The sequence below is a fragment of the Battus philenor genome, unplaced genomic scaffold, assembly GCF_028537555.1.
Source record: "Battus philenor isolate CCGP_79_NKW_IND1 unplaced genomic scaffold, ilBatPhil1.0.hap1 SCAF_14, whole genome shotgun sequence".
In the NCBI taxonomy this organism is placed as follows: domain Eukaryota; kingdom Metazoa; phylum Arthropoda; class Insecta; order Lepidoptera; family Papilionidae; genus Battus; species Battus philenor.
In genome coordinates, this window is record NW_027181676.1 from 10,432,254 (window position 1) to 10,450,577 (window position 18,324).

General features: G+C 33.1%; 1 protein-coding gene across 5 annotated transcripts in view; it reads left to right on the plus strand.

The window, feature by feature from the left end:
• The window catches only part of LOC137918471 (monocarboxylate transporter 14), a 55,695-nt gene that overhangs the window by 23,006 nt on the left and 14,365 nt on the right, over positions 1-18,324 (plus strand). For all 5 annotated transcript variants that reach the window (XM_068761284.1, XM_068761285.1, XM_068761288.1 and 2 more), the window contains exons 3-4: positions 4,385-4,528; positions 17,747-17,994. In XM_068761284.1, the coding sequence (XP_068617385.1) occupies positions 4,385-4,528; positions 17,747-17,994 (392 nt within the window). The remainder of the gene's footprint in view (positions 1-4,384; positions 4,529-17,746; positions 17,995-18,324) is intronic.

Below are 18,324 nucleotides of genomic sequence, written 5' to 3' on the forward strand. Positions count from 1 at the left end.
TGTAGGTAAAAAAATGTAAAAATATAACTATATAGTAGTCATCTGTTCGTTTGGTGGTTTTGTTGATATACTCATTGAAATCGTGACAGAATTGACCGCTCTGTCATTTTCGAAATCAAGCATAAAATATTTCGTAGCTTGAGCACTGTAATTTCGTTTGATAAAGTCTAACGACAACACTACCGACCGACAAATAAATATATTAGGATATATCTTGGGGCAAGTCAATGGTTTTTGATAAATTTGCTTCGAGAAAATCATTTGCATAACATACTCTTTGAAAAATCTAATCCGCGTTTTTATTCTAGCGTTCAATCCTCTCAAGTTTTCCATAAGGAAATATCCATTTATAAAAATGGAGTCAATTTTATTAAACATTATGACATTGTTTTATATTATTTTAAGTCTAAATTATATGTGCCCTAATATAGATAAATAAAAAAAGAATAAAAAAATGTGTGATAAAAACCACGTAGAAAAAAATCGGTATTTGGTAACATATTTGTACAGCATTTCTTTGCTACTTGCAAAGTGACATTTCAAAGTAATCTTTTTCGAGCCGTTATTTACCATTCTCTTCTAAGTGTCTTCGAGTTGATCTCTTATCTGTTTTTACGTAACAATCCAGTTTAAGCTTTTTGTGGACTGTATTTCATATTTCATTGCTAAAGCTAAATAAAACATACTTATACCACTAAAATTATCATTTTACTCGATCATTCTAGATCGGGGCGCGTTTGAAACCCTCGTAGTTTCAGGTTAAATTTGATTCTTACTTCTATCAAATTGGGCTTTTCTAGCATTCTTCTCATGACGTACATAAGTGGTTACCATGAATCAGTGGATAAGTGGACAATACCAATAAATAAATACTCATATTTGAATACTGGTTATATTCATATATACAAATTACTCGCTCACCAGGCAAACTGCGTTCCGCCTAACAGTAAAAAAATGAGCATATTTCTGATTCTCATATATACATACACAAACTTGCCTAGCGGGTATTAACTTAAATAGAGTAACTAACACGGTTTTCTTTTATATATGTAGGTGTCGGCTAGACCAGGGGTCAGTAACCTTCGGAACGCTAACAATAAAACATTCAAAAATTGTTCTGAATCGACTAACGAGGATTGGGCACCATTTTTATCTCAGCCCATTGTAGAGTTTTCACTGCACCTCTCCCCCGTAACACCCGTCGTCACTGTCGTCAGTATGTCAGAAGTACTGTTTATTGGTGTCGTGAAAATTTTTTGTGGAATTTAAAAACTAAAATTTTGTAAATTATAATTTTTGGCTCTACCGACTCAAAAGGTTGTCGACCCCTGGGCTAGACCAATGTTTTTATTCAAGATAATTTATTTTCTTAGAAATATCTTATATTTTCACTTCCCCTTTTCCATTATTCCATACGTTTTTGAGTTATAAATGTTGTAACAAACAAGACATTGTTTTATATACATAGATGAATATGAATATACGATGTTTATTTACAAGAACATAGAAATAATGTACCTCTGTGCAATCGTCATAACGACTAAGCACAAACATTAACAGTCATTTATTTTACAAACTCGTATCAACTTGGCCAAGGCAATCTTTATACACTTTAAAATCAATTTACCAACGCACCCAGAATACCTTCATATCAACGAATTTCATTACACCTCATACCGATAGCAACTAATTCGAAAGCGAAATTAAATTTTATCTATTAACGAAAAGAAGTATAAAAGATAATATATCGTACGCCATTTTATCGATTGTTTTATGTTGCTACTTGGATTTATCTAAAATAAATTGTATTTGGCCTGATTGTAAACAGCTATCACAGATTACTATCACAAATAGACCCTTTTTATACTCCAATTTGTCCAGTAATCTCGATGTTCTTGAAAATATATATTTATATTATTGCGATACGTAAAATAAACTAGCACAATAAAGCATGATTATAACAATGAGTTTAGTCAATCAAATAAATGCAATAAACTAGCACTTTGTACATACATGTAGGTATGTACATACAACAAAAATAAAATGCAATGTTACTTGAAAATAGGTTGAGTTTGTTTTAGTCAGTGAAAGAAAAGATACATTATTAAATTGTGAATGTTATATTACATTCGAATAAAATATGCAAAAAATTATTTGAAAAAATATATCCATATAGAGAAATGCTATCCAACTACGACGACTTTTCCAATAAGGCTTAATTTTAATTTATCTCTGTCGTAATAACAAAAAAACCGCTGTAGAACTTCGCCTTAAATAAACAAAGGAATGATATCAAGGAGGACAATTAGGTTCAAATATGCGAAGTGCGTGTTGTTATCGATTCATTTCAACCTAATTTCAGTGAGGTCTATCGCCTATTACTATTTTAACGTTGTTTCTAACTAATTTCCTTCAAACACAAAACAATCCGACTATTCAGTTTGTTCGGTTAAAAAATCTGGCACACAGATAATTTATCTTCTTCTTCCGTACCGTCACGTCCCCTCTTTTATGGCAGTAAGACCATTTTTTGTCTCCTGTCTTTTGTCGCGTAGTTACGTAATTTCAGGTTATAGTCCTCATGTCAAATCCTTCGTAATTGATTAATGTTTTCAATTTACTCATTTCTCAATATTCTTATCTGTTTTCAAGTCTCAGTTTTATATATATTTGCCTTCATATAAAATCATGTTTGCAAAATTCTTAGTGATATCTACCTAAATGACAGGATTAAAAGGATATTTTAAGCAATTAGTTCCTTAAACCGGATAATGTTTGCAAATACAACTGCGTAAATAAATTACGTAATTTAGGTATTTAGGATTTAGCACAAGGTGCAAACAGGGCAATTAAACTATACGAACTTTAAATTTGTTTATATTATAAACGTGTATTAAAAGAGCAAAAGTTAGCGTTTATATTTGATTTGATATAAAAATTCTCTTAATTTTTAATATTTTTTTTAAATTATCTTTCAACATTACCGTAAACAGGTATTTCCGTAAACATAATGATTTATTAGATTTCAGTACCTTTAATATTTTATAATATCATCATCATAGAAAGTCCGCTACTGAACATAGATTTCCCCCTTAGATCTTCAATAAGATCGGTGAGAAGATGCCTGCATTCAGAGTCTTCCGTCGACCTATACAAAGTCATCTGTCTACCTTGTGGTCGCACGTTTTAAACTGTGCTTGCAGTTCCGTGGTTTCTACTCCAGAACCTTTAATGTTTCCTGTGTGCAATGTTTTAGTAATTAAATACAAACCTTCTAGTACTATTTAGTAGCGTTTTAAGTTCATTGGTAAATCTATAGCGTTATAAATAATTTAAGTTAATTAGGTATCAAGTTAAATAACATATAACACGTATCGTCCAGCGCTATCCATATAAGGTTTGAGTCAGGAAGGTGAGAAAAATTTCAATATTAAAAAATGAAATTGGTCATTGCAGCGGAATTAATGGACGCTATTACGTCATTTTATTTATCGTGGTTTCGAGTATGGCAACTGTATAATATACTATCAATAAATGTCACAAACTCAACAAATATGAACAAGCAATATAGTATTACAAAATTTACAAAAACAACAAAATTGCATTATAAAGTACATATGTACCTACAAAAACGCCTGTGTCACACTTGTAACACAAACAAAATGTTCATGCAACACAATAAGTTGACCATAAATGGTGGTGAAACTAATACTTGTCATTATATTTTTTTGTATGCAGATATTTTTATTTTCGCTTTTAATCTATATCGTAATTTAGTATGTAAGATAATCTTGTTAAATTTTAAAGACATTGTAATTCATTATCAGTGCTTAACTACACGATATCAAGGATAATTAATTAAATTCATAAATAGAATACGTATGAATAGCAGATAGTTCTTCAAAGAACCGTGGAGAGGGTTATGCACGAGGTTTCTATACGACATCGTATCAGAAATGAGGGAGACATGTAGGCGAACTAATAGCATCAACATATCTCAGCTGATTGGCAAGTTGAAGGCGTAGTACTAGGTAGGCCATAGAACAAGCAGAATAGATTGCCGATGGTGTGTTAAGATGTGATGAAAAACCCAGATAAGCATCCACCCATAAGGTGGACAGAGACGATCTTATCGCTTCCGATCAGTCCTATTGGAAATATGAGGGTGAGGCCTATATCCAGCTAAGTTCTACGACTGAAATTATGATGATGATTCAGGGAGGACCCAGGAAGTCCATACATAGATTCCTCAATAGGGGATATGTTCCAATTCTCGCCACGCTTGGTATGGGGGTTGGCAAACCTTATACATACGTGGATAATATTTTTAAATATCCAAATATAATGTTCAAAGCTATAAATTACAATTTATTATGTTCAATAGGTCCCGTGGTATCGGCGTTATGCAACAAATACGGATGTCGAGCTGTATGTGTGGCCGGATCGCTGGTGGCGACGACCGCCTTCGCATTGTCGACTCTCAGCAAGAGTGTAACAATGATGATGATTACGTATGGATTACTTGGTGGTAAGTTTTTTTATTTCTTTAACGAAAAAAAAACGACTTTAATTTATTTACTGTGGTAAATAACATGTGATGATTATATTTTTCTGACAAAAAATATTACTTTTCATTCTTTTGAAGTGATCAAAAGTCTGCTAGCGGACGTTGTTTTCTTGATGAAAGTTATTATTAGCATCCATAGTTACTCAGGACGCAGAGTGCTAGGACTTCTTAGCTTAAAACTGTTATTTACTAATTAAACTCGAGGGATCTCTCGGGTACTTCGTCTCGGGCTGATACATGACATTGGCCCCGAGAAGAAACTTCGACTTAGGTTATCACATAACACTCGTTTCGCATTCCAATCCAAGCAAGCTTCTTAATTACTGAGACTAACATTACTACCACGGTAAGCGATATAACTCCGGGTTTCAGTTAATAATTCGAAAGATACTGGTCGGTTACATGGAGTTATAGAAGTAATTTGTGTGGATTTATAACCAATTGCAAAGGTGATTGCGCGCATATCTTAAAACGAAAAGTTGAGAAAATATTTTTAACTGTCAAGTCACGACTTATTGTGATTATTTGATGTTTTTGCTCAGTGAAATCACTTTTAATTAAACGATAAAAAAGTCAATTAGCAATATATGAACACTTAAATCTTAATCATTTGACAAATTCAAGTTTTTGATTACTAAAAAGATTTAATGTTATAATAATTAGTTTTGTTATGTACGCTACGTAGATTCGTATAATAATTTTAAGAATGTACTTCAAACTTATTTCTTTAAGATAATATACCAATTTAATATTATAATTCTTGATTTTACTAAAAATATATTACATTTATGCTGTTAACTAGCTTTTAAAAAAAAATTAAATGTTGGATTATAACATTTAATTTATTAAACTACTAACATTGACCTTCAAATAACATTTTCATGGCCTTTAATTGAAGTTTGAAGTTCGAATTATTACGCCGTATTAAAATATTAAGTATGAACTCGAAATAGATTTGTCACAATCAATTAGGTTATACTCCTCATGTCTTAGGATATTTATTAACTTATAAAATACAAATTCATACTCTTCCCTGAAGTCAAAGCCCTTTGTAGAATGGAAATTCCTGAAACTTGAAGATCGAGAATGGTCTCGATCTTCAAGTTAGGAATTTCCTAAGGCAGCCTTTTTTTAAACTGTGTTTTTTAAACCCAGGGGATCTGTGGAAATCGCTCAGCGGTTTTGTGGCAGTTGCATCCTTTTTATAACATAAAAAGAAGTAACCTAAAAAAGTTATAAAAATTTAACGGCACAACTAAACTCCATATAGTGATCTCAATAGTCGGTGCATATGTGACAGTCCAACGTCGCGGATTGTAACATCGCCATAACTTTGGTACCTTGGCGTTCCCCATTGATTTCTGATAAGATCTGTTGGAAATGGCCTACATCGAGTGCCTTCCAGAAACATTGTGCGGCATTATGGAAGGTGTTTATTATTGATTACTATAGCTAGTATCTCGACTTGTACTGCCACAAATTATTGGAAGTTGGCGTTCTAAAAAAAGTTACATATTTTAATGTGATCACTTCATTTTTTGATTAAGTGTGAAATAAAAAATGATCAATGAATAACATTATATTTTTGCAGCGCGTGAACGTTCCAACGACCAAAGTTCAAAGCTAAATGAGTAACGCGTAGTAATGCGAACTGTGAAATGCACAATCATAAAATATATATAATCAATATTGAACTTGTTTAATAGTCATCATATTTACTAAAAATTTCCATAGGAACTTTCTAGAAAGTATTTTGAAACTTATTAATGAAATCGATAAAGTCGTTCTCAAGTTATGGCGTAATTTAGGGATGTAAATACTCATTTTTATGTGTAAAAATTAACGTTGAATAATATTTTATACCAGACTCGTCTATATGAAGATAATATATAATACTTAAAAAACCATTTGTTAAATCTGGCTAGTGTCCAGTTACAATTGACGTTTTTTATGCGTAATCTGTCAATAGCAGCAATCCTACCTGCCAACTACAGGAGAGGCTGAACGTTGCAACGTTCTGAATTTATGTGCTTGTTGCTATCATTAAATTTCTCAAAGTAAACATGCGGAAAATGTATGCCAAACACAACCCGTATTTGATATTTTACTGACATTTTCGTTACATGTTATGCATAATTATTTTAAATGTACATTTGTGCAATGAAATTGACGTTAATATATTTTGTACTGAACAAGAATAATAATTAAGCCTTTTTATTCCAACATCTACATTCTTTATATTTCAAATGTTAATTTGTTATGTTGGTACAATTTACTTACGAATCTAATGTTAGTATGAATAGGTATCTTTTTGAGATGTCGATCCCATTTGTGAAAATCCTCCTCATTACCCTTCCAGCTGAACAAGAATAATATAATGAAACTGAAAAAAAAGTATTGTCAATGATTTCTCAATACCGAAGGGGCAAGGTCGTTCGAAAAGGAACGTGAGGGATTTCAGTTCACGTGTTCGACCAAGGGCCTTGACACGAAAACGCTAATGTACGTTGACCGCGTGCCGGGAGATTTCTTCACGAGTATTCCAGTATATTATTCACACAAATTCCTTTATTTTTATTTTGTTTATTACCTACCAGAATTTATTCGACATTGCTTCTTAGGTTCTTAAAATATAGTTATGACTGGTATTAGGATTATTTTCAAAAATGAAATGTAACGGGATAAAATATATTAATATTTGTCCCTTACGACAAAGTTGTATTTGACTAAGTAAAAGCTGGACTATATAACATGTTATTAACAAGTTTACGTAAATTTTTAAAATTTTAACGAAATATGTTTTTTCTAACCCTTGCACCTTTTTAATGTTACGTTTTTACATATATACAAAGTAATGCATTTTAAACGCGCAACAATAGCATAGATTAGTCAAGCACCTTTTATACCTATTTTTTATTTATGTTGTTTGTGATAAAGTTCATAATAAACTAGAGCAAGAAACATATTTGTTTTAAGATTATATAATATTGTTTTTAATGGAGTAATAGCAGTTGGGGATAATATTTGGAGGACATCTTTATCTTAAATAGAAATCGAAAAGATTATTAATATTTGAGATATTTGAGGAATATGATAGATATATCTACTTAAAATCTTTGATACAGTCGTCTGCAAAGTTTTTTTTTTTCAAAAAACCAATAAAACATGTAAAATTTTTACTACGATAATATATAAATATGTGAGTGAATTCATTGTATATATCAGCTTTGTTTAATGACACATCGTAACTGGCCTCGATTAAACTGCTGTGAAGTAACAATCCATTTAATTAATGTTTACATACCTATTCATTAGCTATCTAAGCGTATTTGTTCTCCGTTGTTAAAGTGTAATCACTCATTATGATATAGGTTTAAAAGTCCTTTGTTTTAAACTACAAAGAGCTTAACTTTTGTTTGTAAAATTGTTACTAATCCAAACATTAATTCTTTTTACCACTATGCCATATGCCATTTATTTCAATACTTACACGTTGCAATTATTAAAATCCTACTTCTAAACTTTTGATATTTAATTAGATTAATATTTGCCTAAATGGTTTACCAATTTTCTTTTTACAACACGAGTTACAATAATAAATAGTAATTATTGACCAATAACTCAAATAAAAATAAGCTATCTGCGATTTACTTGAAAGAAACATTTTTAGTATAAACAATGAAATCATAACTATGTATGCTACATATTACAATTATACTATATAAACACAACGATAGTAACAGTATATATATGTTAATTAAAACAAGGGTTTCTGTTGGGCCCAAGTTAATTATATCATAATATGATAAATAGTCTACATATTATTAGCTCTTTGCAAATAATCGCTAAATAATTCCATCAATTACAATATGATTCTTCGCAAGTATTTAAAACAAGTTTTATTTACGCCTTAATGAAAATGAATTTAACGAATTGCAAATCAGTGACTCGACACATCCGCGTTGATAACAAAGGAACTGCAATCACAAAGAAACATACTTATTCTGGTCTCCACGATACGAAAATACTTTTACACGTTAGCGGATAACGGATCGAATATTAAAACCGACCTGTTCTTTGTTCCTCTGCGGATCAGCAAACCGTGCGTTTGGAAATTCGCCAACCGTGCACACTAGGGCTGTCAATTATTTTTTTATATAGAATAGTGCTTTATAACTATGTAACCTGAATATTCGTAATTCAATTACACTATTTGTTCCAAAATACGTTACAACCGTTTTACGTGGCACGAAATCCGTATATTTTTTTCCGTATAGTATTTAGTGAAGCGTAGCACTCACTTTTGAAAACTGTATAATTTCATTATATACAAATGCTCTATGAAAACAAATCAGGAATGAGAAGATCCTTTGATGATCACAAGTAAGCCGATGCAACCCAGCGGATTGGGAAATTGAATTGGTAGTGGACAGGTCACATAACTCGCAGAACAGATGGCCGCTGAGGCCAGAAAAAATTGAAATTGAAACCGAGGAGCACCGGAAGGAATATTAAGGTTATCAAAAGACTCTGAGTACAGGCCGCTTCCAAGCAGTGCTATTGTAAATCTATGGACATCGTACGGCTAAAATAGAATAAAATCACAACACTTTCAATATATACTAACACTGGCAACGGTATACGCTTCTATTTTTGAAACAGTTAAGCTGCCAGTATATTATTTACAATTCTATTGCTATTTTTATTCCAATCGATCACATTACATTGTTAAAAAACTGAAAATAATTTTGACAACCCTGCTGTTAACGATTTGAATGAAACAGCTAAAGCGTCCTCTATACAGCGTCTATAATAAGCCCTTTTCATTGGCTCCGAGTGGAAAACTTGGGTTTTTCCGCAAATGCAGAATTTCCCAATGATTTCTTCAAGAGGTGAAGATATGCCACGCCTAAGAATCTGTTTGCTTTTATTTTGATAATTCGCTTATTATCGCTTATTAGTGTCGCTATTTCTTTCTACCATCTGACAAGCACAGAGTAAGACGTCTGCAACGAAGTGGGCAAACAGACCTTGTTAAGGATTCTGTCCTATTGGAAATGTTTGTTATAAGTTTAATATATTGACATTTTGTAATTTATCGAAATATCTTACAAATTTTCAATTTCATTCATCAATACCTATAACGCTGGTGTAACTTTAAAAACCGGATAGAAAGAAAATAAAACTATTGTTTTAACTCATACCTGTTCGCAATTTTTTTCCACCATTATAATTTTGCCATATTTATTTTTATTAATAACAGTTAAGAAATTATTAAGAGTGAGATAGGATAGTATGGAGAGAGATTGCCATCGATTTCGTCAAGAGGTTCCAAGACAGACACAAGAGAAGAAGAATTAAAAGCTTACACTCCATGCATTGCAACTCATCTCCGATGAGATTGAAAAAAGAAACAGAAGATTCCTCTCATTTATGTTATAAATTCCTTAACGAATTACCAATTATTATTCTTCAAATATTTCTTAATTGGGAACTGATAAATATAAACGAATGTATAATAATCAGCACACGTGCCCGTAGCGTATATAACAATGGAAACCTTATCAAAATCCATGTGCATTCTATAGCGCTATTATTAGGTTGTTCACGTTTACACGCTTATTAAAGATTAGTTACATTTGAGCATTCTGAGCAAACTGCAGAAGGTATATAGTTTTGTGATGGATAAAAATAAAACTAACAAACATGAATTTCACGTTGAAAGATATATATTGTTATAACTTTTATAAATTCATAGTTTGGGTCGAGTTAAAATAAAAATGTACAGTTGAGAGAAACATTGTATTATTTTCCAGTACTAACACGCTCACTGCGTTAACGTTTTGAAAGAACTATGAGTTTGTTGTTTCAAGAAAAATACCTAATGGCTAAATTTTCCTGTACTGCGTATGAGATCCAAAAACTCCATTACTATGCCATCGAATTAATTTCGATCATACACAAGGAACTTTAAACATGGCTTCTGCTTCAGTGTGACATGATTTTGTTCGTCACATAAAGCAAAAATCGAGCGATCTTTTAGACCTCCTAAAACAATGATACCACCTTCAGTGTTGTAAAACAAAACTATTTATTGTCAAAAGTTCTAATAACCATTCAGATTATATTAAAATCGTCATAGTTACAGCCGTAGGATTTCCATTTCTGGACATAGACCACCACAGTAGGATTCCAATAGGATAGGCTGGAAGTAGAGTACATACAGTGTTTCTGACAAACACGCTCGTCTGAGAGAGTATACGTCCTTCACTGCGCTTGTCGCTCCGTGGTCTCCACTCCAGAACCTAGGAGCCCCAGCGGCCATCAATTCTACTTGTAAGTCCCCTGGACTAGTTAACTATTAGTTTCGTTCCTCCACGTATCTTCTCGTTACTATAATAACTAGAATATTTTTTATAATCAAACAATTATGGGCAAGGAGTGATTGCGCTGTTCATATGGCAAACATAATTGATTAACCTAGAACTGGCTCCGGATTAACCAGAGAAGGCTCTAGTGGTACCGAGATGTCATTTGCCGATATTTTGTTTATTTCTACCATATGTTATTTTGACAATATTATTTAAATAAAGATTTCTAGTATATATATGTATATAATAGTTCTAATTTATTTGGATCAAGAGAATATAGATTTTTGATTAATTAGTTAATTGCTATTGTAAAAATAAACCTAACCTTTAAAATAGTTAAAAGGAACATTTAATTTTTAACATCGCTAAAATGTTGCTTCGGTGGTGATATACTGTCTGTCGGTTAATTCTTTTTCTACACTGTTACGTACGTTACTTACCTAAAAACCTACCAGAATAAATTAATTTATTTTACATTTATATTGATAGCGTATACATGAAATAATAATAAAGTGACTATTTCGAAACACTCGTCACACTTCGCAAATGCATTTTGGCACAACTGCATACGACTATTGACGAAGAGTGTTAATTTTATGTTTGGCGCAAAAAGGGTTGCTATGTGTAATATTACACAGGATATGCTCTGTATGTATACAGTCCAAGGTCAAGGCCCCCGATTGGACTGCAGCCAGCTAGACCAGACATAATGGCGCCTTCTCAGCGTCTGTCCTATTTGTTTTTATTAAAGTTGTACATAATCAATCAGAGACTACAACTTACCATTAAATATTTCATGTTCAATCTCCCAGAAGACAACCATTTTTAGATACATTGACAAAATCCAAAAAATATTGTTACAGCATACTGAATATTACCACTCTTACATTACTAAAATAAAAAAGGAAAAACAACATTCATCTCGATACCTTTTTATGTCTAAAAGCTTTACGAATTGTGGTTATTTAATTGATTTATTTATAAAGCATCTCATCGCATCATCATAACATCTTCATTAAGTAAAATATATATTTGTCACAGACATACACAACTTCCATTTAAGTCTATTTTTAACATTCGATATAAATTACTAATGGCTATGTTAAGTTCGTCAGAAATAAAATATGATTAACAAGCTATAATACCAAATAAAAATCTTGGAAATCTATTTAATGTCATAAAATTATAAATTGTTTTTTTTTTTCATAACCATGAAGTAACCTTCAAACGTTGTTTATTATTAAGACATTAATTCAATAAGTAAAGTGATAACTCTGAAATACGTTTTTATTTCTTGCTTGTATTAGATTCCGACAGGACAATAACTTGACGATGATGATGATGATGATGTACGAAGTCTGTTAGGGAAAAATAAAATAAGAATGTAAATGTTTATAGTGAAATAAAAATGTTCTAAAATTAGACTGTGCATTCATTATAAACGTGAACAATTACGGAATTACGGTTATTTTGCAGTCCAAATAATTATGTATCCACATTTAATAATGTGCTATATCTTTGAACCATATGTACAAACACATATCAGAATTGTGATATGAAATGAATCATTGCGTTTGCGGCCCACAAATGTACATCGGATCCAAACAAAGGACCGTACCCGTTGTGTACACGAGTTCATCAACACTAATTTTGTATGCGTCATCATCTGTTGGTGTGTGTGGCTTCCAGGAAAAACTGCATATTGCAATTAGGCAAAACAATTTTGTAAAAATATCAGAATTACTCCTCCTTGTTGAAATTTGAATAATGAACAAAGATCGTATTTTTGATTGCATATTTACCTAAAGAACACTTGTTGGCTTACTACGGAAAACGCTTTTGAAAATCATTTTAGGAATGTGTTAGTGATGTTGATGGTAATTTGACACCTGGTTATGTGAAGGTCGTCGCTTCACTGCAAGACATAGGCCTCTTCCAAATATGTATAGGTGGATATGCCACAATAGCCAGGTTTGGCAGGCGGGTTGAAGATACCAGTGTGGTGTTATGGTACGCAGAGGACGCATATGACCATCCTCTGGAGACTTGTTGTAAGCAATCCAAGCAAATTGATGCACAAAATGTGAATTATGCGATATTATATCCCGGAAATCGCACCCGAGATCTGCGTTCGCAAGTCTCAGTCCTCTTCCGCTGATCTACCACTGCTCAATTATATGTAGGTAGGCATTCCAAATTTGGTTGGATTTTTCTTAGATAAAGTTAACTTTAGGCAAATACGAATCTAATTATTGTGTCTCTATAAACCTTTAACTGATTTAAAATTTTTCGTATGTATGTGTTTACGTGGTATAGAACATTTCTTAAACTTTTATACTTTTTCTGTATAAAATATTTAGCCCGATTATTATCTTTATTCACTGTCTTTACCTAAAGCAAATAACCTGCACGTAAATATACCAATAAGGAATGATTTATGCAATTTCAAAATACGACTAATAACTCGTAAAGCACAATGTGAAGTAGAATTTATGTACACTTACATATGTGTACATTACCTACCTACTGTACTATCCCTGTGTTTATACGTGTAAATTATAAAGTAATTAATAAAAACGTAGTAAAGTAATAAAATAAATTAAAAGAGATCAAATAAACATAGAAATTTTAACCCAATGTATTTCATGGATGAATTTATGGAAGCGACTTGAATTAGTGAATAAAAAACAAAAGTAATGAAAAGTACCACATTCCGAGTCTACCTGTGTAATATTTCTGTAGTGACTTTTCTTACTCGCACAATTGGTGCTGTAAACATTCGTACTAAACACAAAACTGTTGTCAATAATAATCCAGCACTGCATCATAATTTCAACCGCAGGACGTCCACAGCTGGACATTTGCCTAACCCATAGATTTCTAATACGTCCGGTTGGAAGCAGGCTTCGTTCTGCGTTTTCCAACGATCTTGACAATATCGTCTCTGACCTTAAGGGACTTGGGGTCTTAGTTCTCGGGGTAAATCCAGTCTGGCCAAGCTGATCTAAGTTGGCGTCATGTCCAATACAAACAAGACCTTAAGAGACGTCCTATGATGCGATTACTGGTCTGAAGTCTCCACACTAGAACCTTAAGGCTTCAGCAACCATTTGTTCTTCCCGCTGTGTAACTTGCCACTTCAATTTGTGAAACTGCTAGGCTATATCGGTTACTTTCGTTTATCTATGGTTCTCCTCTTTCAATCTTGTAACGAAATTTCGAGCATATAGCCTTCTCCATGGCTCGTTGAGTGACTTTGAGCTTGTTGTTGAAGCCCTGAGTTAGAAACTACGTTACACTTCCGTAAGTCATCACTGGTAACACATAGACTTTTGCAGACACTGAGTAATATTAGACGAGATGTTTCGTAGTTTCTAAAACACTTTTATAAGTAGATATGCATTCAAATAAATATTTAATCTCTGCATGTACTGTTAAATTGTGCTGTTAAATATGTGATGTAAATAAAAGCCCGCAAAACAGTGGCCAAACAGCGCAACTAATACAATTTGACCCTATACTATTCCCTAGCAGTTACTTGACTGTGACATTGAAATCTGGTGATCTCATTTTTGGCAGCTGTTCGGCAAACTCGAAAATTGGTGCTAATGCGTCTAAATTTGTGAATTTGTATTGCGGAAACTACTGACTCATTCACGGGACGATCGACTGATGTTGGTTTCACGAATTGTTTAGCTTTACATTTATGACATTAAAAAGAATTGTAATGACACATAAATATTAAATAAAACTAAACTAATTCATAGTTAATATGAAAAATAAAAATATATGTATACATTACTACAAAATTTTTATTAAATTAAAAAAAAAACTACATTAACGTTCGGCACAGTATTTAACTTTTATTTAAAATTACACAAATAAAGCAAAAGTACCTTAAAAATTTTAAAAAGGTTCGAAATGTGCATTTATTTATTTTAAACACGCCAACAGCTATACTTTTAATAGATATTTATAAGTTTTATGGTATAACATGGCATACGTTTAAATATGTTTGCCTATTGCAGGCATAAATAGCTGTGGCTATGGTTATATATGACGCTATAAACGCTAATAAAAGAATTAAAAAATATTTAACATGATACAAATATTCGGTATAAAATAATTATAAATAGGATAATGGAAGGTGATAGAGCTATTTATACTTACATAACAGTGATATTATAGATAATTCATGGGTATATCAACAAAAGTTATTTAGCATCCTATCTTTAAAAGCTCTTTCCAAGTTCCTCCATGTGTTCAACTCTGATATTTTTGCATTGGATTCATTTTCGGTATTGCATGTTCTACCAGGTGGTGTAGTGATTGGATTTGTACCGTGACTGTGAAGGTCTGTTGTTCATTTGATTTTAATTAAAGTGCTCTGTTTTTAAACGGTTTTATTTAGTTCGACCCGTATGGAATTTATTTGGGTCAAAATTAGAAATTGAAATTTAAGCACCTTCCCGTTGTCAGACTGATCTGAAATTTTGTACACACATTTAATTTAGATGACAATACAATATAATAAAATTAATAACATTATAAATCTAAGATGGCCGCCGATACAAAATGGCGGATTACATATTTTTCCTTAACCCCCTCAATATGGGTATCAAATGAAAGGGCTACACTAGTAAAACACGATGATTATGTCAAAATTTAAAATTCAAGATGGACGCCGTTCCAATATGGCCGACAAGGTACATATTTTTCCACAACCACCACAATATGTGTATCAAAAAACCGTTTAACTTAAAAGTTTATTAAATGTATTTATTAATAGAAAATTTCGATCGAAAATTCCTCAACATTTTCAAAACTACCTTTTTTTGGCTGCTTGTCAAACCTTTTGAAATTACAAAGATATTTTACATACATAGAGTATTTTTCCACCGTAAATATAGATACGATTTGAGTGTGTAATATTGTTGACAAAATTTTCCGCTAGAATTATATAAGCAGATAGATTAACATTAACAACCAATTCCTTGGTATTTTTTTATTAATTAGCAAGGCCTTAGTAATTTTGGATAATGAGCTATACTATGTTATGTTTCGGCTATATTGACGAAGGTCACACAGGAAGCAATGGAGATATCTATGTTCTGAGCAAAACTGCGAGATCGAAAATAATGAGGAGATTTGCAAAAGAACTAAGGTCACCGATTTACTAGAATAATTGCTTGTCTGTAGTTGCAGTGTGCAGGCAAATCGCTCGTACAACCTTTGAGGCCGAAAGGTTCTCGAGTGGCAACCAAGAGCCGGTGACTTGGCGTGAATAGGGTCTATAAAGTGAACCAATGACATAAGCAAGATCGCTAGGTGCAGGCCGCACGAAATCGATCGTCGTGCCGCTCTTTGAGAGAGGCAGATGTCTTTCAAAAGGCGTCTATTGGTTGACCAGGTCATGATGATCATATTGATATAACCGTGGGTATTATGTAAGGCGAACAATCAAATACTTTTTTACTATTTTTTTTGCGCTAACTATAATCTATGAGCAAAAATTAACAAAACTACACTTCACAAATGAGCGAGAATTGACTTAGCGCCAAAAAATTAGGTCACGCGGAGTGCCTACTTGGTAGGCGTCACATTGCAATATTCAACGCAAACAAGAAAAATAAGTGCGAACTGGCTCTTTCCTTTTGATGGTAGTAGAAATTATAAATGAATGTAAAACTACTGTATATTAACAAGTTTAGATCATATTATAGATATATATTAGGTTAAAATTTTCATCATCATTTCCGCCATGGGCACCCACTGCTGGTCTGAGGCTTGTTGCAATTGGTCCGCATACAGCGTCTTCTGACGACCTTAACAAAATCGTCTGAGCACCTTGTGAATTGACGTCTGACGCTATTAAAATATATCCAATTTTTGTTGCGATAAGATATTTGACGTATTGAGTTACATGACTCTCTTTTTTAATCAGTCTTAGTGTAAGCACATCTCGCCTGCAAAATCTCTCGTAGCGAATAGCGTAGCCGAATCAGTCTCAAAACGCACTGCCCTCGTGTCCGTGTGCGACGTAGTGCCACACTCACCAGCGAATCAAACCGACCTTCACCCAAGTCTGATATCGATTCAGCTAAGGGTCTACGGAAAAAACACTTTTTTCCGACAACAGAGTACATCTCAATTAGTTTGTCAGGTTCAATGCAGTATGTCAGGCGTAGCGTCAGTCGTAGATTTTATTTTAATTTATTTACTCTCGGATTTTGGATTCGCGAGATTGTACAAAATGTAAAAGCCAAAAATGCTTATAGCGCTTAGCACCAATTGCCAGCAGTTTTAAAAACAATTTTCGATTGCTTAAGTTACGGTTGCATATATTTAGTCATTTTAATACTTCATCGCTCCGTTGCGTATCTTTTAATTACATTGAATGTTATAGAATTCTTCTCCGTTTTACGCACAAACTGTCATTTTATAAATATTTTAAGGTAGGAGAAAGCCTACTTTCTTTTTAATGCCTTGACGTACTCGAGGATAATACAGACCTGCAGGTAAAATTAGTGGTAAAAAATTTGTATAATCTTTTGTTAAAGATATAACTAGACCATAAAACAGTGCATGGGTCTAGGACATATTTCTACTGTAAGAATAAGAATTCTTTAAGGCAGTGTTTCCCAACGTGGGGCTTGCTCAGTGGGGCGTTTGTTAACGGGGGCCAGTTCGGAAATAGGTTCGGCGCTAGTTTAACCCTATCGCTTTAATAATGAAATTTGTATGTAATTTCAGAAAGGCTTATGTGTACCGTATGTTGGATACTGATTATTATTATTATTTCTTACAGGAATCGGTTTTGGCATGATTTACCTTCCATCAGTAGTAGCGGTAGGATACTACTTCGAAACACGTCGCTCGCTCGCAACAGGAATAGCGGTATGCGGTTCAGGAGTTGGGACGTTCAGTTTCGCGCCCCTGGCCGCCATTTTACTGAAAGAATTTGGTTCGTGGCAGAACGCGAACCTCTTGCTTGCGGGCCTGATCTTGAATTGTGCTGTGTTTGGTGCACTTATGCGGCCATTGGTGTATCCCAAGGTGAGTAAAATTGCAATTTAAAACGAAACTATTACACGCTACATATGCTAGCGAAAAGGCTGTACCTCCCTTTAAGTTTCCATGCGGCGAGACGGGAGTGAGTATCGGCCGCTTCGTTCCGTCAATCCGCGAATGCTCGCAACGACGATGGTCATGTTCTCTCTTTCTCTTCACCCACCCCTCCTCGCTTTCCTGTAAAGCGGTACAGCGGTTTCGATACCACTATAGTCGTTCTCGTCATTCTTCGTAATGAATTAATGTTGGTTACATTTTGGTCCGAAAAAATTTAAGTATTATATTTAATGGTTTAATTTATAGACAAACCGTAGA